Source organism: Amblyomma mixtum, chromosome 2 (assembly GCF_055824585.1).
Source record: "Amblyomma mixtum isolate Tamu chromosome 2, ASM5582458v1, whole genome shotgun sequence".
NCBI classification, from domain to species: Eukaryota; Metazoa; Arthropoda; class Arachnida; order Ixodida; family Ixodidae; genus Amblyomma; species Amblyomma mixtum.
In genome coordinates this window covers 60,757,321-60,768,324 of record NC_143013.1, presented here as the reverse complement: position 1 = coordinate 60,768,324, position 11,004 = coordinate 60,757,321, and the positions used below count along the sequence as shown (strand labels likewise).

Sequence of the window (11,004 nt, the reverse complement as noted above, 5' to 3'; positions counted from 1 at the left end):
TGTTAACAGTTTTGCGAGTTATTGTCAGCGGGGAAAAAGGCGGCAGGAAGAATACCATAGAGTAATAGAAGTAGCGAAAAACACTGCATGATTTTCAAATGTTTTCCGAAACGTTTTGAGTGCCGCAGAAAGACACCTTCGTATTTAAGGAACGGGTTATGGTTGTTCTTCATTTTATTTTGTTTATTTTTTCTCTGTAGTTTATGGTGAAAGTGAGAGACTCGGATGAGCATGAACATCACCGTCGGCTCGCCTGCTGCTGAGTTATGCCGGCGTCACTTCTTCCATGCGCTTTCTTTGCACTCGGTGGCGCCAGGGCCATTGCCGGCATACGCGCCACTTTGGCGAGTGAAAAGCCTCGCGTCACATCCTGTCCTAGCATGCTTCTACCAGGGCGCCATCCGGTGGCATGACCGCATAAAAGCCTATAGCTTTCAAGCTGTTTGTATGCACGAAGACGACATAAAAGGTTTGAAACTGCCATGCTTGTTTTTACTTAAAACTATCGCCACGCTCTTCTTTCTCCCTCTCCAGCATCCTTATATAAAAAAGAAAACACACAAGGAAGCCTTACAGCTTTGTGCATGGAAGGCGTAGAATTCCTCGGCCTTGTGAAGGCGGGTCGAGTGAAAATTTCTTGCTGTCATACTATTCCTGGTGTACAATGGTCTATATTAGAAGCGCTGTTTACGGTCCTCACATGGCGCGCGTTGCTTTAGATTGAGGCCATTGAAAATATTGTTGAAAGGACATATTAAGATTGTCCGTACTAACCGCCACGCACATAGGCCGTCGTGGGAAGTATCCTTATAAGAACTCTAATATACTTCGGGCTTATAAGAGTAGTAGAAAGCATTTGCGCGCTTCGAGCTTTGCATTATGGTATCTGTGGTACCCGGCTGTACACTAAATTAGATATTAAATTATGTATCGTTGCTCACATCTGGAATTGTCATATCAACTAATTAAGGGTTATTACAAGATTTACAGAACCAAAGTAATATATATCTCTTCCTTATACGCTACTCAGTGAAGGCATAATCTAGATATAACTGCATTTTCCTCACATAAGAACTGTTTCAAGTATTCGTTTCTGACGCGCACAATAGGATCAGTCCCTTAAGGGCTGATCCAAACATACCTCCAGTCCCTTTTTAATAAACGTTTTTACCACCACCACCCACAATAGTCGAATGGAATCAGCTAAAACATTGCCTCCGCGCCAAAATTAACTTCGTTCTTATCTTGTTTACAGTGAAATTGCTTTGTTGTTATTATGATGTTAACAGTGACAATATTTCGCTTCTTTGCTCTAATATTCTGTGTGATATTTATTATTTTTAAGGAGTTTTATGCAATGTATTTTTGTCGCTTTAATCTCAATCTGTATTTTGCGCATGCCTTGTATTAACCTGCGCTGTGTGAATTTTCTGTACATACCACTGTATTATTAAATACTCTTGAACCACTCTGGTAAAAATGCCTGATGCTGATTGCAGGTGATCGTAAATAATAATAAAAAATAAAGCTTATTAACATCGTATTCAGTAGGTCGATCACTTATATTGTATATTTGGTACGGCTGTTGTGACAGCTTGCCAGTCGCACTAAAGTATGTTATGTATATGTTGCGGCCTCAAGCGCTCTCTACATCGTCTGGATGTCGACCAACCCTTCGTGCTCTGTGGCACACACATCTCAACCCTAAACTGCAGCACGCTGGCGGTCGTGCAGCAAAATTTAACCCATAGAGTTCTTTCGCTCTGCGAAGCGATACATTGTTACTCCGCCGTACGGAACCTAATGTTGGCTTGTTTCACTGGTTTCACGCATTATTCCACATTAGGACATGGCGAGGCATACCGCTGAGCACTCACAGTTTCAATGCAACTGAACTTTAGTCTTGGCAGTTTCTTCTACACCCCGAGCCGCCGCGGTGGCTCAGCGGCTATGGTGCTCGGCTGCTGACCCGAAAGACGCGGGTTCGATCCCGGCCGCGGCGGCTGGAATTTCTTTGGAGGAGAAATTCTAGAGGCCCGTGTACTGTGCGATGTCAGTGCACGTTAAAGAACCCCAGGTGGTCGAAATTTCCGGAGCCCTCCACTACGGCGTCTCTCATAGCCTTAGTCGCTTTGGGACGTTAAACCCCATAAACCAAACCAAACCAAATCTTCTACACCCCGAAGTAGAACTCTGCTGAGTTCTACTTCCGTGTATGACGTAGGCTACTTCTGGCTTCCGAAGGCGGCAAGATTTTCATCGATCTTCCCTATTCTCGATATGCGAACTTTTCTTTGCAGGGCTAGTAAGATGATGCGTCTGAAGCCCTCATTAACGTTCAGGTAAGTTTGTTTTGAATTTGTATGCTCACTCAAGGGATTTCAATTTGATGTTCTGCTGCCTTTGGAAGCTCACTTCCTGTGACCTCTTCCCCTGTCACACGGCAAAGAGAACACCAGATTTTGGTCCGTACCTGTGTGTTGTTTTCACGTCCTCTTTAATTGTGGTTCAATTAGCTGACAGTGCTTAAGTTTCGATATTGTACTATAGTGCGCCACTGGCTCCAGCTGTACAACAAACCTGCATCATGTCAGCGTTCGCCACTGTTTCTGTCCATTCACAAGCGTGCACAAATTCTTACTCTCATCGGTTGTATAACACTGCGTCTGCCACGTCACGCCCCGCCAGTTCCGTTCGGTCGACGACTCTCTTGGCTTCATCTGCAGTCATAACGTCTTTCCAGGTGCCGACCTTACCACTGCGTACACACCGGACGTTGGACATAGCATCCAGGAATCCTGAGCACTGGACGGACGCGTGAAATGACTTGACTCCTTCTGAGAACCTCCCATCTCCCGCTAGCTTCTCGAAGGGAATGTACAGGAACTCTTCCATGTACTTGTTGGTCTTGGACTTCATGTAGGAGACGCTGCTTTTATCCTGACACTTCTTCAGCACGATTCTACTCTTGAAGAGGTTGTGCTCAATACCGAGGAAGCTCGAAAGGCTCTTCACAGTGCCCTGAAAGTTCGAGTGCAGCTCCTCGTAATTGAGCCAGAAGACGTTCGGGTCGTCCCGGTGGTCGCACCACGACCGCAAGTGGGCGAAGTATCCACGGTAGTCAACGGCGTCGTTGCAGAAAACGTCCAGGAAGTCGCTCAGCTGGCCCTCGCCGAACTCGTACGCCGGGTACGTCCGAAGGCGCCGGAACATGCAGGCGCAGACGTCGCGAGGGTCGCGCACAAGCACGATGTACTTGGCCCGCGGCGACTTGGGGATGAAGTCGTACGGCAGATGTGACGTGATGACTCGGGGACTAGGAGCGTCCTGGACGGCTTCGGAGCCTTCAAGCTCGAGTAAAGGAAAGGCTTGGAACAGGCTAGCGGCGTCTTTAGGCGAAGAACCGTCGTGAAGCAGAACGTAGAGGATCTGTTGCAGCCATAGCGTACCACATTGAGGATAAGTCACGAGGAAGACGTCGCCATCTTTGGCGTTGTACTGAAGACCAGAGGTGACGTTGTATGGTGGGTAAAAGTTGGCGAGCCGCAATCCGGAATAGGATTCATAGAATGGCAGTACGCGCTGTTCTTCCATTCGTCGCTTCGTTGGCTTTGGTCTCGGTAACCTCAATTAAGTATTTTTTCAGCCCACTCGGCTTGACGTTCTGCGGCTTGCGCACACACCACAGAGGCTGAGAGGCTTGAGTGAGAAATCCTGTTCGCGAAGCAGGAGGCACGTAAAAGGTATAATTGTCGTTGCGCATGAATTAAACATAGGATGGTTTTGAGAACAATAAGAGCTACAATAAAAGCTGCAAAGCTTGCTTAAAACCTACCAGCGAGCGTAAAAGTTTCAGAGTAAAAGAGAGGTCCTCAAATCGAAATTTCTGAGGGAACGTGTGAAATAAGTAATGACAAAATAAAAACTGCGCAAAGACAACTGGCTGCAACTTCCGTGACCGTGCTCGATGACGTCACGAATGTTCAAACTCTGTATGCTTCCCACGAATGGGCGTCGACTCAGCTCGCGGACGTCTGGTTAGTATTGCCAACACCAAAAACAAAATATAAAAAATACATTGTGATTGGAATTTTAGAGCGATCGCTCCAGAGAACAGGCCTGGCACTAGTTCTAGAAAACTGTAATAAGAACAGTAAATTCAATTAAATGTTTAGTAACTGGTTCAATCGGCACTCTGGAACCTCAAAATAATATAACACAAGAATCATGGTGCCTACATTGCATCTGCAGACAAAAATATATAATATGCTAACTAAAGCGGCACATGGTAAAGCATTGAATAAACTATTCTGTACCAGCTGCTTAGAGACGGCAGTGTAGATTTTGGAAGCATCTGAGCTATTGGAATTACTCGCGAAAAAAAAATGGATGCGCTGGTTACAGTCCCCACGGTACATCACGTAACCTATAAACTATCAATCCAAAGTACACATACTCTACAGCAGGCGGATATAAAATGCGAGCTGCTTACGTTTTCTGCGCAAATAAGAGTTCCCAAGATCCCAGGAGACTTTCAGCAATGAATGTCGATGCGAATCGTCGTAGTGAGCGAATCCGAATCCCTTCACGAACGCCTCTGGCACAGCAACTGAGCGTCGCACAGAGCCCCCAGCGTACGCTCGCCGCTGCAGGCGCCTCGTTGGGCGACTGGTTGCGGAGCGATGACCTACCTACTTGGGTTCCCGGCGGAGGGGTATACCACGCGATGCAAAAGCAAACAAGCAGAAAAGAAAAGAGAGAGTAGGCAGGAAGGGGTGCAATCAGGTCTTAAAGAAAGCGACAACGCATAATCAGACTGTGACCGAACACGCAGGAAAGAGAGAGAGAAAGCAAAGCAGAATGAGGCACGGAGACAAGAAGTAGCCTAGGAAAAGAGAGCGAGAGAGAGAAAGGAAGAGGGCCACGCGTACAAAACGTGAACCCTTTGAGGAAAGTCGAAAAGAACCAGCAGACTTTCGCTCAGCGGAGCCATTTTTGGACCAGGTAATAAAGAAGAAAAGAAGGAAAGGAGAAGAGATAAGAGTGAAAGAAGGGAGGAAGGAATGGAAGCGTAATGGTTCCTCCTTCTCCTCTGCGTTCTCCTTTCTTGACTTTTTTCTTTTCTTTTTTTGCTCTGACGGTGCCCGAGTTCCGCATAGCTGTGCAGGAGGCGCGTAAATATTGCGTCGGCAGCTCGATGACTTCCTTCCGTCGGTGAAAATATAAGGCCAAAAAAGAAACGCCGTTGGTTGAGCTCCTTGACGCAGGCGCCCCGCCATTTTGGCCCCTATTTCCAGGCGCCATTCGGTGGGTTCGCGCTTCGAATGACTTTTTAATGAGGGCTACGGGCAGCTGAGGCCTGCCGAGGTTAGAACGGGATTTCGGCTGCGTCTTCTGGGGAGCGATGTTGACGTGTAGATGCGCAATCGTCTCTTCCTTGCTACCATTTATTTACTCGTAAGTGGCCACCAGGTTTTGGACACGGAGAAAAAGAGCGCACCGAATGCAGATACATTGCTTATATATAAGAAATGGAAAAATAAATGCTGCCTAAGTGCCTACAAAATAGGCAGCGACTGATACGATGCTGAGATTAAACATCGTTCAGTATTTTTCCTGAAAGAGCGCTGATTGTCTCAGGGTAAAAAAGGCGTTATTATACAAAAAGAGGGGTGGTCAAATAAATGAAAAGAGGGCGAAATATTCTCCGTAGCCCCTTTTAAGAGCAGGTATCGCAATGCATATAGTGCACAAACAATGGTCATATCGAGTTTGATCATAACTATGAACACTTAGGTTAATTATTAATGGGATGCTCTTTAACTTCTCAGTTTAAGCAATGCTATGAAATACAAAGCCAACACTTGTACTACGATTGGAATAGAAACGAGAAATGGACGGACGTTAAATTTCACTGCTACTGGTGCCATCAGAATGCCCTGCAAAGTAAACAAGCACAAATGTAGTGCTATATGCCACAGCCTATTTTTTAAGACAACAGCCAACTATACAGCAGATTTGAACCCACCAATATCTTGATGTAACTCCGGCTAAGCGCCTGGCCGAAAGTAAGCGCGTCTGCAACAAATGTTTTCCGGGCTTCAAGTGAGCATGACCGTAGGCCCTGCAGAGTGGTATTGTGCAGAGTGGTTTCCTATCGTAACGCGGCTCCCACCACTGCATGTCGCAGTGGCACCGATTAATGCGAATACAGCCGCTCCCTATACCATGCAGAACTGCAGTATTACGTTAGTGCGCCTTGATAGAGAAGCGCGTGAAAGCAGAGAGAAATAGCTCTCTGCTGACTGAAATGTTGGTTTAGTTGGTTGGTTTATGGGGTTTAACGTCCCAAAGCGACTAAGGCTATGAGGGACGCCGTAGTGGAGGGCTCCGGAAATTTCGACCACCTGGGGTTCTTTAACGTGCACTGACATCGCACAGCACACGGGCCTGCCTCTAGAATTTCTCCTCCAAAGAAATTCAACCGCCGCGGCCGGGATCGAACCCGCGTCTTTTGGGTCAGCAGCCGAGCACCATAACCACTGAGCCACCGCGGCGGCTTGACTGAAATGTGACAAAAATATACCACCGTCGAAAACTGTGACTCGACAAGACCAAAGAGGAGTTCGGGCCCCTTTCAATGAAATCGAACTTGAGTGTTCGCATTCTGTGTCTAAGCACTGTAGTGGCCATCGCCAGAGGAGAAAGGTGCAGTTTTCTGTCAGGAATTCTCCTGATGTGGACGGAATACGCTGTGGTTGTGGTTGACTTCAAACGGAAATGGCAGATAACCACTGGACTCGATTAGTCACTACACGGACGGCGACTTCCTGGAACTCAGTAATGCGTTACAATAATTTATATCAGAGCAGGAGACACTTATTGCAGTAAATAATGCACCGACTTTAACAGATATTCCGGACATCGCCCAGTCAGTGCCGCCAAGCCTAGCGGCCTGTCATGTCCTGTTCTCCAGACAATCTGTCATTCTCTGTCCTTCTAACGTCATGGATGATGTCAAAGCGAAATTCAATGAATAGTGTTGAATTTTTTAATTTAGAAGTTTTGAATGTTCTGATCAATGCGCTACATGGTGGCAGCTAAGGGAACTAGAAGCGTTTGTTCCAAATTCCCGTTTCCGTGAGATAGATGAGTACTTGAATCAGGGAAGAGGTTTTTACGTGTACGGAAAGAAGAATATTGGAAAGGAATAAATCTTGGGCATCAGCGGAAAAAGATAGGAATAGAGAGAAACTTTACCAAAGGAGCCGTTTCATTCTAAAAGAAAGTTTAACATGTCAACGAACAGATCATGCTTTTTGCATCGTCCTGACGTAGAAGTTCAGAAAGAATGTCCAACGGTAGCCGACAAAACGCAAGTGTGGTGATGAAGCGCAATTTCAGGAAATTCATTTCTTCACACTTAAGCGGCGATAGCAGCAGGTAGTTATGAATAGTTTCGGGTCCAACACAGAACGACGGGCTTTAAGGGCGGACCGCAAGACAAGATTTGGGAAGGCAGAAAAGGAAATGAGCAATTCAATAACGTCGCCACATAAGCGAGGCCTAAAAATCTAAAGGTTTCGAGATCGCTGCGGTTTGCTGCTGCAGAGGGAATAGGAGATGCCGGTATTCAGGTGAGGCAACGAGAGAGGATTCAGCAAGTCCATGCATTAGCATCCAACTCGGAAACCTACCGCGGTAAACAATGCGCAGGCGTATAGGGAAGCGATGACAGCGCCGCTAAGAGATTTCTTGGCAGCTTCTAAACAAGGCCGAGGCACTCAAACTAAACCTACTCAACTCCCATGGTCGTGAGTTCGATCCCGGCCACGGCTGCCGTATTACAGTGGAAGCGAAACACAAGAACGCCTGTGTGTTGTGCGATGTCAGCGCCGGTTAAACAATTCCCGGTAGTCTCAATTAGCAGCCCTCCACAATAGTGTCCTTCAATGCCCATGTGTGGCTTCAGGACCTTAAACCCCCGCAACTACAAGCATTTTTTTTAAATACTCAACGCATGTGTGTTGGAACTAGAGAGAAAACGTGTTGTGTCTTTGATTCAGTCTCTCGCGCGTGTCCCTTTTCCCGACTAGCTAGGAAGGCAGCAGTATTTTAGCACAATACCGGCCCCATGCTTAGTGCTTGACACACGAAGCGATGCCTGTATGCTATATTTTGCAAGTGAGGAAAATGAAGATGGCGCGGAATACTCACCATGAAATTTTTTAGCTTACGTGGTGGCGCGGGGATCGACAACCCGAAACCTTAATTCTGAACTAGATGACTAACTTGTCAGTTCTACGTATACTCTTCACTTCACAGACCCCTACTGCGCTTGATGCATAAAAACATGCACGCACACTCACCACTCACCGTTGAAGCACGCCCGTACCTGTAATCAAACCACATGGGAAGCTGCTTTTCTTTGTCAGCAACGAGTACGTAATTGTAAGAACACAGCTCCAATACCCCTCCACCTTGTGGGTTGACGCGGGCGTGGAATCCACTAACTTGGAATTCAGCCTGGTAGGGTTAAGGCTTGCTTTAAGCGTTATATCTTTGACAACTTCTTTCAGATGAGCAAGAATGTGCCTTCCCTTCCCTTTTATTGAACTCATGAACAGTAGTGTAACCGCTCTTCCATTTTTATCTACTATTCCCGTAGATTTATGGAGGCAAACACCGAATTCAATCGTTCTTTTCGACGCCTAATGTAATGCGGTGAGTGAAATACCTCTTCAAATTTTTTTTTCCATCGAGATGAGTACGAGACCACTTCCGCGATGACACCTAGAGCTTTGCAGCACAGAAATTCACGGAATATAGAGAAATTAAGCCGAGTTGAAAAGGGATATTTAGCTAAAGGTAACGACTGTATTTGAAAACTGTTACGCGTGAATGCATTTTCGGGCATATTCAGCGTATTAGTCAGGTTCCCAGAATTATGAAGACAGAATGTATAGAAACACTTTATTGGCCGTGCAAAAAAAAATATCCGCAATGAATGCGTATACATGTGTGTGGTTTCATAATACTACGATTATTAAATAACAGAAAAGAACCGTTGTTTGTGTATATAAGCAAATCATCCGGTATGAAGCAACAAACTCGGCGAACGACTACTCCGGCACTCGAACCGTCCGTGCGTTTGTAGTCTCTTTATCCCGGAACAGTACGTCACGTATCGGTAAATACTGTTGATTCCGAAAAATCCATTCATAGAAAGACCAACACGTTCTAGTGTAAAAACAAGCAGCATGGTCTGCTCGTAATTGGTGGTGCTTATGACGGCGACTTTCGTAATGTTTTTTCTAGAAAGCAAGGCCCAATTTAGAGACTTTAGAAGTAATGCCCCACGTGCAGCCTCCTGAAAACATTTCATGAAATTAACGTGAACGGGCTCACATTACAGTTAGTTAGGTGCACCTAAGCCAATGACTACATGACACCATGATTTCGCCACATATCAATCAAATCGGTGTTTGATAAGCGTTCCAAAATCTTCTTCTCCAACCTCGAGTTTTGTTCCGCTGAGAAGTGGTTCTTCCAGTCTCCTACAATACCTTTGCGGATGAGGCTGGCAGTGGAAGGATTCTTCTGCAAGACCTCGTGGAGTACCTTAAGGCCTTGCGGCGCGTCTCCTGCTACTTGTTTAGTGAAGAAGTTGGTGAAATTGTTCAAGGACTAATTCTTCATGGACTTGATGTCAATATACTTTATGACGTTCTGCAGGATCTCTTCATTCTCCAGAAGCAAATTATGGTAGTCCTTGTCGAAGAACTTCGCGATCTTGAGCACACTCTCCCGCGCCCACTGTGCCGTCTATGAAGACGGCACAGTGGGGGCCGCCGCCACTGTCTGAACCAATTCGCCTGCCGAGGCGGAAGGAGCCGCCATCGCACTTGTTCTGGCCCTTTTATTGGACGTCTCAAAAAAAGTAAAAAACATAAAAGAAAGACAAAGGATGCCTGGACCAGCAATGCTTTGCCAGGCTTAACGCTAATTGAAAATAAATGAAAAATAACGAAATGTTCCAAAGAAGAAAAAAAAATTAAGCGAGAAACAGAGCATTAAAAAAACTCAAAAGAAAAGAAAACAAAAGGCTCATCACAATAAAAGTTAGTCGCCGGCAGACAGCCAAAGCCCAATGTGCAGTCCGCCGAATAAATAATAATAATGAAAAAAAAAGAAACAACACAAGTCGCTGCAAAGTCATGGTCACAGTAACAGTCTGAGAAAGCACTGAGCGCCGGCCACAAAATAAAAATAAGAAAAATAAAAACATAATCAAGACAAAATAAGACAAAACCGAAGTCAAAGTCACACAGTCAAGGACACAGTCACAGTCACACAGTCAAGACACAGTCAGACGATTGACAAAAACGTAACCGAAATTTGCAGATTCCCAGGCCGCGTACCGCCCCTACCTAAAGGGCGTGGCGACGCCGGCAACACATCGTATTCTTGCCATGGCCTCCGGAATTTGAGTTACGCGTGGTCAAAATTTGAATTTACGCCTTCCGTCTTCGCGCCTGTCTACCTCCTCTCGTCGCTTTTTTCACTTCGTTCTGAAATGTTATCGCTCCTCCGTCGGCCCCTCTCGCTCGATCCCTCCGCCGACTGCCGACGCGCGCGGGAGGGGGGGGGGGGGAGCTTCTGGCTGCGGCCATGGCAGTTGCATGACGTCAGAAAAAGACGTCATGGCGAAAGAATGAACGCCCACCGGTGCTGACGTAACGAGTGTTGCACGACGCGTTGCGCGCGGATTCGGCCGAAAGCCCGACACCTCAGGTCGCCGCGAGGCGTGAAAGCGCGATGCTTTGAAAATATATTGTAAATGATCGGTTAGCTTTTGAGGTTCTGTATACGAAATGAACACTCAGTGGCCTGTACTCTACATAAAGCAAGCGTTATATAGACTACCTCTAACATCCTTTTCAGGGACCCTTTAAGAGGAGCAAATAATCTGAAGGCCCGTTGAATTTAAAACACTTCCAAGGG

The 11,004-nt window shown here is 46.2% G+C and overlaps 1 protein-coding gene across 1 annotated transcript; it reads right to left on the bottom strand.

The window, feature by feature from the left end:
- Positions 1-2,515: 2,515 nt before the first annotated feature.
- On the bottom strand, positions 2,516-4,815 carry LOC149359496 (sulfotransferase ssu-1-like). Its single transcript, XM_089569063.1, has 2 exons — positions 4,493-4,815; positions 2,516-3,714 (listed from the first exon to the last, which is right to left on the bottom strand). Exon 2 carries the CDS (start codon positions 3,592-3,594, stop codon positions 2,644-2,646), a length of 951 nt encoding a protein of 316 aa, XP_089425189.1. The 5' UTR covers positions 3,595-3,714; positions 4,493-4,815; the 3' UTR covers positions 2,516-2,643.
- Between the last annotated feature and the right edge of the window lie 6,189 nt (positions 4,816-11,004).